Source organism: Sinocyclocheilus grahami, unplaced genomic scaffold (genome assembly GCF_001515645.1).
Source record: "Sinocyclocheilus grahami isolate Dianchi unplaced genomic scaffold, SAMN03320097.WGS_v1.1 scaffold34.1, whole genome shotgun sequence".
NCBI lineage: Eukaryota > Metazoa > Chordata > Actinopteri > Cypriniformes > Cyprinidae > Sinocyclocheilus > Sinocyclocheilus grahami.
The window spans coordinates 374,721-393,831 of record NW_015505213.1 but is presented as its reverse complement, the minus strand read 5'-3'; the positions used below and the strand labels follow the sequence as shown (position 1 = coordinate 393,831).

Genomic DNA, 19,111 nt, shown 5'->3' with positions numbered 1-19,111 from the left:
TGCTTTCCAGTCAGATGCACAAAGACATGAAATCAAACCCGCACACCCTGACGCTCCAGTTACACACGTATGGATAATGAGATCCAGTGTCTGCTCTTTGGATCTTTCTGGCTGAGCATCTGACTGGACTTCAGTTGCCGTTGCCAGGCAATAGCTTCAGCCAATCAGAGAGCCGCGTTTGCTCAATTCACCCTGTACCACAGCATTACACATGAGTGAGGGAGAGGGAACTATGGGCTGCTAAAAGGCTCTCAAAAGCTTGTGGCTTCATCAATTATTAAGGGTATTAAATTGTATTTACACTGAACAGACAGTTGTGTGAGTGTGTATGTGTGTGTGCCCTGCAGCTGTAGTGAAATCACCGTGATCACATTAGAGGAAGGCAGTCTGTCTTTGAGGATCAGTTAGTTCAACCCTTTTCCAGTCAGGTATATACTAATATAGTTTTATGATATTAAGAGGATACGAAGCCCCACACATGACATGCAAGAAAAAAGAAATAAATCGTGCACACAATTTACTAATTCGTTCCCTCGATGTACTAAAACGTGCACACAATTACTATTTAGTTCCCTCGATTTGCTAAATCGTGCGCACAATTTATATATCGAGGGAACAAAATAGTAAATTGTGCAACCGATTTAGCCTACTATTTTTTTCCTGCATGCCATGTGTGGGGCTCCGTAAGAGGACCCTGTTTTGTTGCATACTACAGATCAAGTCCAGTCCATTCAAGCTTTGTCTGTCAGTCCAGTGTTATTTTACTACTATTTACAGTATTTCAAAAAAATGTTGATCAGCATTTTTTCAGTTTTCATTTTAATTGAACTTTTAGTCATTTTGATTTTGTATGTGCTTAGTAATGTGCTTTTGTCATTTTTACATTAAAAAATTTTTTATTTTAAATTATGTTCTTTTTTAATATTTCTATCTTATTATTAGGGGTTCAAGCGCGTAGCTCTGAAACCCTATTTTAATTGTTAGAATGGTCACGGATGAGTGATTTCTACGTAAAACTGATCGTGCAGACCAAAGCGTAAGTCGTAGAGACTTGAAACTTGGAGGGATGGTAGTACTCACACCGCCTACAATGTGACTGAGGCTCGGCCCAATCGGCCTGACGGGGGCGCTACAGCGATCGAAAGTACGAAATCGCTCATAACTCCTAAACCATCAGTCGCAGGCTCAAGTGTCTTATGTTGTTGGAATCCTTGGTTCATGCCGGACAAAATTCACTGGTGAGTGAATATCAATAATTATAAAAAAAAGTTGAACTTTAGACTCACCGTGGCAAAAGGACGCCAAAACGTTCGAAGGGGGCAGGGCCACTTTTAGTAAAATGCCTATAACTCCTGAACGGAATGAGATATCTTCGCCAAACTTGAAACACTTATGAGAGCTCAAGCTGAGGTTGCAGGAAAAAAACACGGAGACTGGCCACTTGGTGGCGCTATAAGAGGGAAAAAACATAAAAAATGGCTATAACTAGGCAACATTTGTCCTATCAACATGAAAATCGCTGTGCACGGTCTTGGTCCAAAGTGCCACAAGTGTCTATGGGGACATTTGCGTATCTCAAAAAAACATGGCTGCCATTGGCCGATAAAGTTTGAGCACCTATTAGACAAGGTTAACGGAGGCTGATCGGAACGAAACTTGGTGGGCCTGTTTGACTCACGGCCCCAAAGGTAGAAAGAAATCGGCCACTGGGGGGGTGGTATCATATTTTTTGAGGGCGTAAACGATTGTGCATTGCGCGGTTTTCCGCACATACACGCGATATTTGTATCGTATGATAGACCTCCTCATTCCGAACAACTTTGCCTCTAAAACCACTGCTGTCAATCAAACTGCTTTTTAAATGATTGAGAAGATATGAAAAACCTACTTTTGTGAACTAGTCCTAGGTTTTTCGCTCAGTCTGGAAAAAAACACCACAATTCTCTGGACTCTGGATCAATAATTATCAAAAACATGTTGAAATTTACCCTTTGGAAAGCTACAACGGGGTCCTTTAGAAAAGGGGCCTGTCCAAATATACCCAAAAGCCTATAAAGCCTAAACAAAAACTCAAAACTTCACGAACCCCGCTGAGCATGCGACAGGTGATTCTAAACAAACATGCAAAGTTTCAGGAAGATCGGACCACAGCTGGCGCTATAACAGTCATATACGTCTAAAACCATATATCTATGGTAAATCACCTGGATTTGCCAAAAATGCTTTTTTAATAATTGATTTAGGTGGTTACAGGCTTGCTAAATAATATGTAATGTATTTTTCCTTATGTGCTTAAATGCCTAATGCGCTTGAATCCCGGTAATTGCTGCTTGCAGCTATATTTTTCATTGCAATTTTAGTTTGCAATTTTAATTTCAGCTTATCTGTTTAATTAGTTGCCAAGGCAACATTTCTACTGTCCATTTGAGTTTCAATATTACTGTCCAAATATTGATATTTGAATATTTTTTATTTTTTAATTATTTAATTTTATATTTCAATTACAAAAAGTTTTTTTTTTTGTAGTTTTAGTTAACAATAACAACACTGTAAGTCCAACCAATAAACATTACGTGATCAGCTTTGTTGGTCAGAAAACAGTCAGGAATCCTGCAAAAATAAATAAATTAATAAAATAAAAATAACACATGTCTAGATCATAAGCAAAACAGACTTCTTATGTAGCAAGCAGTCAGTAAGTTACTTCAGATACTTTATGTAATGATTCTAGAGGTTATTTTTGTCTTTTATCTCTGACACCCGAAAATTGTATATGATTTCTCTTCACATTTGCTAAAACAGAGATCTAACTTTTATTTAACTCTGAATCATCGTCTTAAAAGTTTGTTACATTAAATAATATATTTGTTTTCAAATTTAATTTGTTTATATTATATTTGTTCTTAAATTTTATTAGATTTGTTGCAGTGCAATCATGAAATAAAATGCAACCAAACCAAAAACACTTAATTGGTAACTTGAGATAATAAATACGTCTCTCATAATAATATATTATATTATATTATATTATATTATTGCTCAAGTGTTATTCCTTTCATATACATATATATTTTTGTGTGTTCCACAAAAGAAAAAAATGTCATACAGGTTTGGAGCAACAGGAGTAAATGATGACAGAATTTTCATACTTTCGGCATGGGATGAGCTACATGTTTAATGCCAGGATGATCTTAATAATTTAATACTTAGCCAGCACAACTAATAAATGTTGTTTACTTGGCATATTATCAGCTTTTAATGAGGTGTAAAATCTGTAGACTATTTACAGATGGGCTGTGCTGTTAGCCATATTAGTTTCTAAGAACATTTTTATGCCATTTGTATTGTTTAGCGTTCAGTACACATATTGTAATTGAGGCTGATGAGTTTGAAAGGGTTTGAAATGGTGGACGACACACGTATACACAAATATATGAACTCTATTACCCTTTCCCTCATTCACACACACACACACACACACACACACACCACTCATCTACAAACAAAAACACTCTGTTATGAGCACTCGCCTGAATGAGAGGAGGTTTATGAGAGAGAGAGGAGGAAAATTGTAGAGAGACAGAGAGATCTTCACCCACATTGTTCCACTGATGCAGCAGAGACTGATACATAATTCATGCTATTCAGCTGCGTGTGCGAAATATGAAATAAAAATAAGGCACATATGGTCAGTAGCGAGTAGTGAGACACGAGTGATACTATCTACACACACAGCGCTAATAACAGAAGCCTGACGGCCTCTGTGTCTCTCACACACTGAGTCACACTCACTTCATGTTTAATGTTTAGGATCAGAAATGATCAGCACATTAAAGTCATAAAAGCACTAAAGACAGATTCTTCATAAGAAACAGATGTCCACAGATTTTGTAACACTAACTATGTTGGCAAAGCTGAATTTTCAGCATCATTACCCCAGTCTTCAGAGTCACATGATCCTTCAGAAATCATTCTAGTATGTTGATAATCATTGCTTATTATTATTATCAATGTTGAAAACAGTTGTACTGCTTAATAGATATGTGGGAACCATTATAAAAAAAAATTCAATATCCTTTAATGAATAGAAAGTTCAAAAGAACACCATTTGCTTAAAATAGTTTTTTGTAACATATTATATATTAGCTATATATTAAGTAGTCTATACACTTGTGCATTACTCTGAAATCTCATTTATGTTCAAATATGGTGTCACGATAAGTTTGACCCAGGACGTTGCCTTTATATTAATGAAATATCAATTTAAATGGTCTTTGTATGCCCTCAGAAATATTGAAATATAGCTTATGAATCATATTGACTACATTAAGGTAATTTTACTGGGATTTTTTTTTTTCATTTTTTGAACCTCAGCAGCCTCTGTTTGCATACAATTGTTGAATGGAAAAAGAGCAGCTACGTTCAGCAAAATATTTAAAAGTGTTTGGAATGATATATGAGGTAAATGAATTTTCACTTTTATAACTAAACTATTGCTTTAAATCTATATTATGAAGATGCATAATAAGCAGAAGCATACACAAAGGCTGATAAATATTTATATACGTCATTTTTGCTATCAAGTTGTTTTCTTATAATTCAGGTTAAAACCTTACTCCTCTGAGGCATTAATGAATGTTGCAAGATATGAGATCTTAATCATATCAAGAAAAAGGCTTTATGAGATGGGGATTGATTTTTTTTTGTATTTGATGCAATTACAACCTTTCTTCCTCAAGATTCAAGCATGAAGGCATGCAACAACAAAAACAGACTATATCAAAGTGTCTGTGTAATGTATTTCATCCATACAGTCCTAAGCACACTCAGAAGCTTCTGACATGCTGGGAATTAACAATGATGCTAAATCCGTTTAAGGCGATGAAAGATTTTGTAACACTAACTATGTTGGCAAAGCTGAATTTTCAGCATCATTACCCCAGTCTTCAGAGTCACATGATCCTTCAGAAATCATTCTAGTATGTTGATAATCATTGCTTATTATTATTATCAATGTTGAAAACAGTTGTACTGCTTAATAGATATGTGGGAACCATTATTAAAAAAAATTCAATATCCTTTAATGAATAGAAAGTTCAAAAGAACACCATTTGCTTAAAATAGTTTTTTGTAACATATTATATATTAGCTATATATTAAGTAGTCTATACACTTGTGCATTACTCTGAAATCTCATTTATGTTCAAATATGGTGTCATGATAAGTTTGACCCAGGACGTTGCCTTTTATTTAAATAACAAAAATGAGACTTGACAGGAAGATTTTCAATGAAATATCAATTTAAATGGTCTTTGTAGGCCCTCAGAAATATTGAAATATATCTTATGAATCATATGGACTACATTAAGGTAATTTTACTGGGATTTTTTTTGTCATTTTTTGAACCTCAGCAGCCTCTGTCTGCATACAATTGTTGAATGGAAAAAGAGCAGCTACATTCAGCAAAATATTTAAAGAAAAGTGTTTGGAATGATATATGAGGTAAATGAATGTTCACTTTTATAGCTAAACTATTGCTTTAAATCTATATTATGAAGATGCATAATAAGCAGAAGCATGCACAAAGGCTGATAAATATTTATATACGTAATTTTTGCTATCATGTTGTTTTCTTATAATTCAGGTTAAAACCTTACTCCTCTGAGGCATTAATGAATGTTGCAAGATATGAGATCTTAATCATATCAAGAAAAAAGGCTTTATGAGATGGGGATTGATTTGTTTTGTATTTGATGCAATTACAGCCTTTCTTTCTTCAAGATTCAAGCATGAAGGCATGCAACAACAAAAAAAGACTATATCAAAGTGTCTGTGTAATGCATTTCATCCATACTTCTGAATGCTTCTGACATGCTGGGAATTAACAATTATGCTAAATCCGTTTAAGGCAATGAATCCAGATATCTTGCCCTTTTTAAAAAAAAAATTTATTACAATATCTCAATGCATTTTCTCCTAATTCTCTGCTAAGTTAATGAGACAACCTTCATAGATATGACTCCTGAATCGATTATCACGGAGACCACTGGCTTACATTTACAACACACACACTATGAAAGCCTGTTAAAGCCTGAGATTTGGCCTATGACTGTGCAGAGCAGCCCAAAGGAATTGACTGAGCTGTTAGCAGATCAGAGAGCGCCCCCCAGTGTTACTGATCCTCAGTGATTACTAACGAAAAAGTGCCTTGTTACAGACACACTGGCTATGATCAGAATGTAATAGAGGCATACTGAGAGGACTTTATGTACTGTATATTGACTGTTTAGAAAAAAAAGAACAGTATGCAGCATGCAATGATAAACAAATAACAACAACATTCTTTTTTTTTTTTTTTTTTTTTTTACAATATCCCAATGCATTTTCTCCTAATTCTCTGCTAAGTTAATGAGACAACCTTCATAGATATGACTCCTGAATCGATTATCACGGAGACCACTGGCTTACATTTACAACACACACACTATGAAAGCCTGTTAAAGCCTGAGATTTGGCCTATGACTGTGCAGAGCAGCCCAAATGAATTGACTGAGCTGTTAGCAGATCAGAGAGCGCCCCCCAGTGTTACTGATCCTCAGTGATTACTAACGAAAAAGTGCCTTGTTACAGACACACTGGCTATGATCAGAATGTAATAGAGGCATACTGAGAGGACTTTATGTACTGTATATTGACTGTTTAGAAAAAAAAAGAACAGTATGCAGCATGCAATGATAAACAAATAACATTTTTTTTCACATGACCTTACCATGTAGCATGTTTAATTCAATATACTGTAGTTAGTTTGCATTTAGTCCAATTTTACTTCGAAAAAAATAAATAAATTGGGCAGCCTAAAAAGTAATGAGTAGAATAGTATTGAGGCATAGTATGCAGTATGCAATGATGAACAATATAGTTGTAATGTGGGGTTTGGGTTTTGGGTTTTGTTTCATGTTTTCATGTCTTTTATTTTGTAATTGTTTCACCCTGTTTGTGTCATGCTTCCCTTGCCCTCATATATTCATGCCATTGGTTCTCTTGTTCATTGTGTCATGTTCTGATTGGTTGTCTTAGTCATGTGTCTTGTTTTCCATTGGTTTGTTCATGTCATGTGACCCTTCTTGTTTGATATAAGTAGCCATCATGTTCCCATTGTACCTTGTTGTGTATTGATGTTGTAACCCGCTGTCGGTGAGTCTAGTCTGTTCATGCCTCGTCAAGTCTGTACATGCTTCGTCAAGTCAAGTCTGTTCATGTCAAGTCAAGTCACGGATTTTTGTTTGGATGTAAATAAACTGCACTTGGGTTCACACTTCAACTCGCCTTCAGTGGACTGAATATCGTTACAATAGTATGCAACATTTTGCATTTTAGTCCTATTTTACTTATGGTTGTATGTCATTCAAAACATTAAAAACTTAAGATGACAATGTCTGTCATATTGTTAATTTCTAACACACTTCCTGAATTAAATTCACGCAGCCTCTTTCCAAAACCCTGCCCTCAAAAAACTGGAAACTCTATGTCAGCGGCCCACTCATTTCAGTTCTACCTGTCAGCCAGCAGGAGCATTTTATCACTTATAGCAGCTGTAATGAAAATGTTCAGTAAAATTTGCACACAAACGAACCTCCCACAGGGTTTTGAACTCCCTCTGTTCAATGCGCAGAAGTTCACTGTTCTCTCGGCTGACAATCGTGGCATGTCGAGGAGTGTTATCCAGAATTGACTCCCCGAATGCTGTCCCCACTCCCAGAGTACAGATCGTTACAGCATCCTACAGAAAAAAAAGAAATAGTAAGAAGAGTGAAAGACAAACAGAGGGAGAAAGCATGAAAACATCTTTGCAAGCTAATTATAAAGATCTTAAAGGAGAAGTTGACCTAAAATGAAAACTGTGCCATCATTCCACATGTAAACATGTACGGCTTCAGTGAATAGCAAATAAACAAATAAAGGAACAGTTGACCAAAGAAATTCAAATTTGCTAAAAAATTAGGCCATCCAAGATGTAGATGAGTTTGTTTCTTCATTAGAACCGCTTTGGAGAAATGTGGCATTGCATCTCTTGAATGGGTGCCGTCAGAATAAGAGTCCAAACAGCTGACAAAAACATCACAATAATCCACACGTAAACAACACCAGTCCATCAATTAACAGCTTTTGAAGCAAAAATCTGCATGTTTGTAATAAACAAATTCAACATCAAGATGTTTTTAACATTACTTACAGCTAAAATATAGTCTCTAGCTATAATACTGTTTTCTGAATAAGGAGAGAAATATGCACAGATCAACCAAAGTGAAAACAGTCCAAAACAGTTATAAATAACTATGCATTTATGTATTTAATAACTATGGATTTTGATGTGAGAGGACAACAGGAATTGGACTTTTTCAGTATTTTGTCCAAAAGCGATAGTTTAATGTTAAAACACATTAATGATGGATTTGTTTCTTACAAGTGTGCATACTTTTGACCTCACAAGACATTTATTGAATGAATGGAGTGGTGTGGATTACTTGTGGATTATTGTGATGTTTTTATCAGCTGTTTGGACTCTCATTCTGACGGCACCCATTCACTGCAGAGGATCCATTGCTGAGCAAGTGATGTAATGCTACATTTCTCCAAACCTGTTCTGATGAGGAAACAAACTTATCTACATCTTGAATGGCCTGAGGATGAGTCAACAATTACTTTAAATGCAAAGCTCCACATGGCTTTAAATGACCCCTAAATCTCCATTCATTGTAATTGCACTGAAAATAATTTTAATTTTGAGGTGAACTATTGCTTTAAAGATTCTTCTAATTCATGTACATTTATGCACACTCTAAGGGAATGTGCTTAGTGAGGTTTAAAAAGATCGCTGCACATAACAAGTGATTTGAGATCAGTAAAACACAAGCTCACACACTCATAAATGAGTCATATTACATTCACAAATACACTTCTTTTCTACACCCTGTCTTGCGTTTTACATTCATTTAATCAGAGCAGCGTGATAATAGCTTATTGCCCAATGGATCACTCCATGAAACTGGAGCATCACACAAGCCGTTAATATTGCATCAGTGAAACAGCAATTCTCATATGCACATACTGTATGCAGACAAAACTACACACACGTTCATCTGCACGCAGGACATTCATAGCTGCAGGGCAACAGCAGAATTGTGAAAGAGAAGCATAACATGATGCCTTGTGTCAGTTCTATGCACAATTGTGCATGTAATCAAGCAAGTACAACCCAGAATGCTTTAAATATGACTGCTACAATGCATACAGACACAGAGGGGAAAATATTATTCAGAGGTTACTCATTCATAGTTAGAATTAGTTTTCATTTTTTTATTTATTTCAGTTAATTCCTGAGGAGAAATAAAAGTAGAAGCAAATCAGATGATTCTGACATACTGTCAGAAGCTATAAAATATGAAAAAATCTGAATCTGAGCAAAGTTTGAGATTAAAGGACACATATGAGATTAATGTGGTCATTTTCTCATGAGAAAAATATATAAGGCAGACTGCAGCATACACTAATGTTTGGGGTCAGTATTAATATTTTACTCAACAAGGATGCATTAAATTGCTGAAAAGTGAAGGTAAAGACAATTTACAAATTACAAAAGATTTTTATTCACTTAAATGCTGTTCTATTGAACGTTTTATTCATCAAAGCATCAAGAAAAAATGCATCACAATTTCCAAAAAAATTGATTTCAAAAATAATAATTCAACAAGAATGATTTCTGAAGGATCATGTGACACTGAAGACTGGAGTTCAAATATAAAATCAAATAAAATTCTTACTGTTTTTCCTGTATTTCTGATCAAATAAATGCAGCCTTGGTGAGCCGCATTTTTCATCAAAAATATTTGTAAAAATCATACCGTCCCAAACTTTTGAACTGTTGTGTAATCTAAAATTAAGATTATGTAGAAATACTATCTTTGATCTTAATATGTCTATAAACACGATCACTTCAAAAACTGCCCAACATTGCTTTGTTTGAACCAGTCTAACACAGAACCATTAGCTCAACCAGTGCCATGTGTTTGTGGTGGGACTGTAAGTTTGACTGACCAACATTGATTATTTCTGCAATTCTGATTGGTGGAAATCTAAACTTTACCTGCAAAGAGATCACATTCTATACATCAATATATCGATTCTATAAGGTCTAATATGCAACGCAAGGAAGCTTCTGGAATCTTTGGAAATCCTTCTTCAGCTGTGTGGGAGTGATGTATGCTTTAAGGCCAGTAAACACATCTGACAGTGTGACTCATTGTATTCCCAGTGGATTCCCAGAAAGATGCTTCTATCCCCAGCAGCACTGCATCAGCGTCCTCATTTACAGTATCAGACTATTAACAAGGCCATCCGTGGACCGTTCACCCACTCACATGCTGATGGATGCAAATGATGTCTGCCAGGCTGAACTACTACTTATCTCAGCTGACTCCTAGCAGATTGAGGCTTCAAATGATCCTGATTGTGGTCTCTCTTACCTGATGGTTGGCTGTCTCAGACACTTTCACATCCAGAGATCCAGACAGAACCGCGTACCAGCTGGTCCCGATGTCACCCTGCCGATACACTGCAGGCAAAAACAGAGTCTATGAATACTGATTCACAAATCGCAGAGGAATTCTTCATTTTGATTTCAGGACAGTTACTTCTTTTCATTAACATAGCATGTGCTTCTTATTGTCTCATTAAGTGGCAAATTCAACATTTTTAAGTACAGATTCAGGACTACATGCTTAACAATAAAACTTTCCATTCAAGAACATAATCGAGTTTTATAGCCTGAAGCCATAGGAGAACATTTTCAGGTTCCACAGAGAATATTTGATTTGAGTTATTTAGTAAACCATCTAAATAACTCAGAATCCAATATAGGGATATGAAGAAGCTATAATGTACACTACCTTTCAAAAATGTCTTTGAAATGTCTTGTATGCTCACCAAGGCTGCATTCTTTATCAAAAATACAGCTAAAACTCTAATATTGTGAAATATTATTACAAAATTAAACCGTTTTCTATTTTAATATATTTTAAAATGGATTTTTTTTTTCCTGTGAAGGGAAAACTGAATTGTCAGAGGCCATTACTCAAGTGTTCAGAAATCATTCATATGCTGATTTGGTGCTAATTAATGTTAAGTAGTGTTAAAAACTGTTGTGCTGAATAATATTTTTGTGATACATTTTCTTATTTTTGGAATTCTTTGATGAATAGAAAGTTCAAAAGAACAGCATTTATTTGAAATAAAAATCTTTAGTACCATTATAAATCTTTTACGTTCACTATTAATCAATTTAATGCATCCTTGCTAAATACAGTATTAATTTCTTTTTAAAAAAAACTTTTAAATGGTAGTGTAACAATCAAAAACATTTTTTTAATCTCCAAAGAATCATACAAGGAACTCAAGCACCCCATATAAAAAAAAAAAAATTAAAAAATCTATTTTTTCAGATTTTAATTAATTAATTTCTTTCCTATAGCCACCTGAAAACACATGACTGGTTTCAAATCAGAAAAAAAAAAACATAAACTGGAATAATATCCGAAAGCATCATGATAAAAATACTAAACGTGGTTCTTACAGGTGATGCCCTTCTCCAGACACTCATAGAAGCCACACATGCAGATCTGCTGCAGCAGGTTTGGGTGAAACTTCTCAAAGGCCTTCACACCCCTCAGCCGAGCCAGAATGATATCCACATCTTCTCCCGAGCGTTCTGCTGGCCTAAAAAACAGGCAAACAGACATTATGGTGTGGGTAGACGCTCTCTAACCAAACTGACCAACAAGAAAATTCTGACACTGCTGCGATGCATGTGACAATTACGAGGACAGACGAAGTTGTGTCCATTAGAATAAGCACATTGTGCTGTCTGTAGGATAAGGAATGTGTATTAATGTGATCAAGATTACGGTTTTTGTCATCACTCCTGTCAAAATACAAGCCATGAATCATATAAACATTCATATAGAACTTCAGCAGCTTGATTTAAGGTGCGCGCAGGCACATAAAGATCCTCTTCACATTTGCACAAATATAGCCATGCTCTCACTTCTCAGCTCATTAAGTGACATGTGTGAGTGTGTGTGTGTGTGTGTGTGTGTGTTGTGCACTTGAGTGAATAGATTGCCTCTCTTAAGGATGTCAGTATGCTGTAATTCGAACTCCTTTTATTCCGAAATGCCTTGTTGCTATGGAGATTACAGCACGAGGAAATTAAGACTTCAAAGACATTTTTCAAACCAAGGGCAGTGGGACAAATTTTATATGGAGACTAATCAAGCTAATGAAGTTCCACAATAGATTACAAACAGAAAACTAGACCTACTCTTTTAGTACTGGCTTCGAAACGGCAACAAACCAAGGCAGGCGAGTCATTGCTTCTCAAAACCTGATTTTTTTGACGTGTACTTTTATTATCATTCTCAGATAAAATGATAAACAACACAAAAATATCTGATCTATAATCTATCACTAATTTCCTGAACACATATTTGATATATGAAAATATGTGTGACTTTATATAAGAAAAAATACCTGAACAATTTACTGAAAACATATATTTAAAGTTTTTAATCAAGCTAATGAAGTTCCACAATAGATTACAAACAGAAAACTAGACCTACTCTTTTAGTACTGGCTTCGAAACGGCAACAAACCAAGGCAGGCGAGTCATTGCTTCTCAAAACCTGATTTTTTTGACGTGTACTTTTATTATCATTCTCAGATAAAATGATAAACAACACAAAAATATCTGATCTATAACCTATCACTAATTTCCTGAACACATATTTGATATATGAAAATATGTGTGACTTTATATAAGAAAAAATACCTGAACAATTTACTGAAAACATATATTTAAAGTTTTTTGGACAGTTGGGTGTCTTGTTAAAATGGTGAGTGGAAAATTATATTTGACATGATAACTTAATCAAAAGAGTACTTTATGTACATAAACAAATAAATACAAAGATATATGTGACCCTTGACCACGAAACCAGTCTTAAGTCGCTGGGGTATATTTGTAGCAATAGCCAAAAATACATTGTATGGGTCAAAATGATTGATTTTTCTTTTATGCCAAAAATCATTAGGATATTAAGTAAAGATCATGTTCCATGAAGATATTTTGTAAATTTCCTACTCTAAATATATCAAAACGTAACTTTTGATTAGTAATATGCATTGCTAAGAACTTCATTTGGACAACTTTAAAGGTGATTTTCTCAGTATTTAGATTTTTTGCACCCTCAGATTCCAGATTTTCAAATAGTTGTATCTCGGCCAAATATTGTCCTATCCTAACAAACCATACATCAACGGAAAGCTTATTTATTCAGCTTTCAGATGATGTAGAAATCTCAATTTTGAAAAATTGACACTTAAGACTGGTTTTGTGGTCCAGGGTCACATATATCACAATATATATTTTCCTTATAACTGAGTACATATATTCTCTATGTAATTATATGGTACATGCATGTGCAAATATATTTACATGAAAACAGTACCAGATTTTACACCTATATATTATGAAGGATTTTACTGAATATAAAATGTACACATACAGTGTTATGATATATAAGTAAATATATTGTCACATATTTTTTCAATATATGAACCGTGGCAATTCCTTATGTATTACTGATTATACTGGAATATATTAAATATATAATTTGGTAATTTCAAATACGGATTGTTAATTAATACATTTTCTTTGTGTAAGGGATACCCCATTTTTTTTTTAAAGTTTTAACTTGTCTTGAAAGAGGTGTTTGCTAACAAGTTGCTAAATGAAACTACAGAGGTTGTCGGGACATTAAACGTCATCATGGTGAACAGGTAAACTCATCTACTCAGAATGACCATCAAAACGGTTAAATGAAGGTAAAATCCCAGAGTCACTGACTGTGATCTGTACTGTTAAACAGGACAGATCAGCTAAAATACAGACACTAACAATTCCAGAGCTTGAACTCTCTGAAACCACAGAAAGAGGGGAAATCACATCATATGACTGTGAAGGTGACCTTCTTCAGCTATTACTTGCACACTCTACTGTATGTAAAACTCTTTTATTATTCAGTGCATCACTGAGATCCAGTTAGACCAGATGAGCGTCATTTACATTAACTAGTTCTATATTTATTATTTGCCTGCAGGTTATGCTGAGCTGCAGGCTGATCTCGTGTGATCTGGACCAGTTGGCCTGTGCTGCTGTGGATGTGAGAGGGTGAGAGTGCCGTAGACTTTTATGTGCTGAGATTCACTGGCGTGGAAACACATTACCAGCATATATCTGCTGGGCACAGAATGGACACTGCATTACAGCGGCCGCCAGTGCAAAGCCATGCCTCCCTCTCTCTGTCTCGCTCATGCACTTTTCACCTATGTTTCTTTCTTTTTCTCATATAGCTCCAGCCCATTATGAAGCTTTCTGCAATTCATATGATGTGACACCGGCAAACGAGTTCAATGGAGAAGCGTGTCATTCACTGTCGCTGACAGAAGAAACAGCGCAGCATCCACACGATTTCCCAATAAAATCCTTGCAGAAAACAAAATGCACATTTATACCTGATGCCTATTCAGATGCAGGTGATGCATCAGGGACGCGGAACAGAAGAACGCGCGTTCTGCTGCTGTCACCTTGTTGCAACTCCTCCGGACATTGACATGAACGAACGTAAAGATCGCTTTCGGACGCGATCTGGTGTCTCTCACCTCTTGTCCAGGCAGATGATCCACTCTGAGGAGGCCACGGAGTGCGCAGAGGCGTGCACCGCTACCATCTTCGGCTCCACCGGTGTGAATCGTGCGTCGCGTAGCGGATCGCGGATCTCGTCGACTCGGGCGCAGCAGCATCAGTGCTCGCCCCCTCCGCGCCTCTGTCGTCAACTGGATCACCGCGGCGTGGACTCGTCGTCACCACGTTCACGCACGACGAGCGTTTACAAGCGTGACTGCACACACCGGCACGACGTCACGTTCTGAACAGGTGTAGATCGTAAGCTGATGATGGGTCAAATCAAATAACGTGGTTGCCATGCAAGGAAAATAACGGGAGGCTGGTGATATAAGGGAAGAACTGACAGCCGGCTAAAATGAAGGTTTTGTGGATGACAGCGGTGGTACTGATGCTGCACTGTCGCCATGGCGACGGGCACGCAGTCAGCGCGGATGCTGCATCCAGACAAGGGGAAATGTGAAGCGCTGTCAGGCGTCTTGTCCTCCTCTCCGGGGGAGACACTGATAGTAACAGGAGAGAGACGCTGGGAGCTGACTACACTGTAAAAAGCCAAACAGGTGCAGTTGTAAAACAAAAAAGTTAACCCAATGAAGTCTGGTTTATTAATAACACTAAATATTAATAATAACTCTGAGGGGTTGACATCATCTCTTATCCGGTGTTCTGGATCCAGACTGAAGCTTGTGTAAATCCTAGTTACCACGGGATTTCAATCACGTGGCAGAAACAGGGAAACAAATAGAGACATAATTAGTGTAGCTGCTGTTCCAACCAAGCAAATTTGATTTGTTTAACCCAAGCTAAAGAATAATAATGTGCATTTGATCAGATATAGCTGCAGTACAAGATTATGAAATACATTATTTGAATGCTTGCCCAAAGAGATGTGTCTTTAATCTAGATTTAAACAGAGAGAGTGTGTCTGAACCCCGAACGTTATCAGGAAGGTTATTCCAGAGTTTCCGAGCCAAATGCGAAAAAACTCTACTTCCTTTAGTGGACTTTGCTATCCTAGGTACTACCAAAAGTCCAGAGTTTTTTATCAGTGAAGAAATTCATAAAGTCATTACTATTAAACTGTGAGGGAATATTTAAATCGGGTGGCGTCTGGTTATTCGTTAATATAGCTACTGTGCTAAATAAAAACCTTGGATTGTTTTGGTTATTCTTCCTGGACGATAACGCGGAGCCATATAGTTAATATCAGTAAAATGCAGCATGCACGATACAATGGTCAGTAACATCATCACTTTGAGGTACGATATCTATATCAGTAAGATCGATTACATTTATTTAAGATCGATAAATAAATGTAAAAGTGAATAAATAATATAATTATTCAAAATGCTAATATTAACAACCTTTTGGTGTAACAATGTCTGGTTGATTCATTCATGTTAATATTGAAGATTTTTATTTCACAATATTAATATAATTAATCAATAGAAAATAAATAAATGTATTCACTATTGTGTACACTATTAATATAATTCATTACTAATTCAATTAAATAATGTAGTCTAGTTGATTCATTCATGTACATTAATATTGATGATTTATTTTTGCAATATTAATAATCAATAAAATAATAAATAAAAAGTTAAAAATAAATGAATAAATAATTATTTAAAATTCTAATAAATAATATACACAAACAATAATAATAATAATATAATAATAATAACCACATGGAGTAAACATTTTTACAGTGTAACTTGAAAAACATTTTAAACTGTCTGAGATCATAAAAAGAATAAAGACACTCTTTATTTCCAGCAGCGCAAATAACAACAAAGAGAATAAAGTATGCACAAGTTCAGTGTTTAAATTATTATCAACAGTAAGGAAACTGGTAAAAATCACATTCTCTGCCATAAGTGCTTTGTACATGTTACACATTTACAGTGTAGCACATTTAGACATTGGCTGAAGTATAAGGAGCAAATCGTTCCTTTTTCACAAGAACAAAGTAAGAAAAAAGCTTCTTCAGCCAATTTAACAGTTTGCAAGGTCACGCTGACACATCTCTATCGTGCTAAAGAAAACTCAACCACGTGATCAAGCATCATCTCTAAACACTTCAACACACACTCAACCTGAATGCAAAAATAGCTGACTATGTACAGAACTCTATGAGAGAATCCCTGACACCTCTGTATATATAACAACGGCACAATATGGCTTTCATTGCAGTCCTGGCATTTTTGGGGACAGATGCTACATTAAATTCATACTGAATTAAAGAAAAAAAATATATACTCACAGGTTCAACACCACATTACTGACAATACCCAATAGATGCCTTTTACATTAAACATTACTATTCAAAACATAACAATGTGAATAAACACAATTTTACATAATGTAATACTTGGGACTTTCTACAAATATAGCACACTTTGGTGTCACACTATAAAAAGGAAAAGAAAATATTTGTAATATGAACTATTGTTATTATATTAGCATAAAATTATGAATTATCATACATTAACATTTTTGTCTGTGGAACTGATAAATATAAAAATATTTGTCATTAAAATGTTTTATATATATCACAATATTAATATAATTAATCAATAGAAAATAAATAAATGTATTCACTATTGTGTACACTATTAATATAATTCATTACTAATTCAATTAAATAATGTAGTCTAGTTGATTCATTCATGTACATTAATATTGATGATTTATTTTTGCAATATTAATAATCAATAAAATAATAAATAAAAAGTTAAAAATAAATGAATAAATAATTATTTAACTAATAAATAACTAATAAATAATATACACAAACAATAATAATAATATAATAATAATAATAACCACATGGAGTAAACATTTTTACAGTGTAACTTGAAAAACATTTTAAACTGTCTGAGATCATAAAAAGAATAAAGACACTCTTTATTTCCAGCAGCGCAAATAACAACAAAGAGAATAAAGTATGCACAAGTTCAGTGTTTAAATTATTATCAACAGTAAGGAAACTGGTAAAAATCACATTCTCTGCCATAAGTGCTTTGTACATGTTACACATTTACAGTGTAGCACATTTAGACATCGGCTGAAGTATAAGGAGCAAATCGTTTCTTTTTCACAAGAACAAAGTAAGAAAAAAGCTTCTTCAGCCAATTTAACAGTTTGCAAGGTCACGCTGACACATCTCTATCGTGCTAAAGAAAACTCAACCACGTGATCAAGCATCATCTCTAAACACTTCAACACACACTCAACCTGAATGCAAAAATAGCTGACTATGTTCAGAACTCTATGAGAGAATCCCTGACACCTCTGTATATATAACAACGGCACAATATGGCTTTCATTGCAGTCCTGGCATTTTTGGGGACAGATGCTACATTAAATTCATACTGAATTAAAGAAAAAAAATATATACTCACAGGTTCAACACCACATTACTGACAATACCCAATAGATGCCGTTTACATTAAACATTTCTATTCAAAACATAACAATGTGAATAAACACTATTTTACATAATGTAATACTTGGGACTTTCTACAAATATAGCACACTTTGGTGTCACACTATAAAAAGGAAAAGAAAATATTTGTAATATGAACTATTGTTATTATATTAGCATAAAATTATGAATTATCATACATTAACATTTTTGTCTGTGGAACTGATAAATATAAAAATATTTGTCATTAAAATGTTATATATATATATATCACAATTAGCAGTCGTCTGCATTTTGTATGCAAGCCTGTTACTACATAATTTTCCAACATTACAAAAAAATTAAATATTGCTTAAAATTTTGATACCCAAGAAATAACATCATGTTATTTAGGACCCTTTAGTGGGAAAGACAAGTAAACTATAAAACGTAAAATATAATCATAGTATATTTTCATTTTTTAAAGAAATTGACAGCAATCATCAAGTGTAGTTATTCAACCCAGTTACCATGGTTATTGTAAGATAACTAATGGTCTCATTTGCTAACATTAGTTAATGCATTAACTAAGATGAACTATAAATTAGCAATAACCTTTATTAATGTTCATGTTATTTCACAGTGCATTAATTAATGTCAAAAGACACTACTTTTGATTTTAAAAAATGTATTAGTAAATGTTGAGATCAACATTAAGATTAATAAATACTGTAAAAGTATTGTTCATTGTTAGTTCAGATTAACTAATTTGGTTTACTAATGTTAACACATGGAAACTCATTGCAAAGTCTTACTCTAATATTCTTCTTAAATTTTTTGGAAATACAAGTTTTATTTATAAACACAAACCAACATTTGGTCCCAAACTAGCTAGTCCTAACTCC

General features: G+C 34.7%; 1 protein-coding gene across 1 annotated transcript in view; it reads right to left on the bottom strand.

Annotated features, from left to right (window-relative positions):
* Window positions 1-14,889, bottom strand: part of LOC107581390 (rap guanine nucleotide exchange factor 4-like) — a 30,449-nt gene extending 15,560 nt beyond the window's left edge. The window contains exons 1-4 of the mRNA XM_016266949.1: window positions 14,776-14,889; window positions 11,630-11,772; window positions 10,524-10,612; window positions 7,634-7,780 (exon numbers count right to left, since the gene is read on the bottom strand). Coding sequence (XP_016122435.1) covers window positions 7,634-7,780; window positions 10,524-10,612; window positions 11,630-11,772; window positions 14,776-14,843 — 447 coding nt within the window. The 5' untranslated portion in view covers window positions 14,844-14,889. The remainder of the gene's footprint in view (window positions 1-7,633; window positions 7,781-10,523; window positions 10,613-11,629; window positions 11,773-14,775) is intronic.
* Between the last annotated feature and the right edge of the window lie 4,222 nt (window positions 14,890-19,111).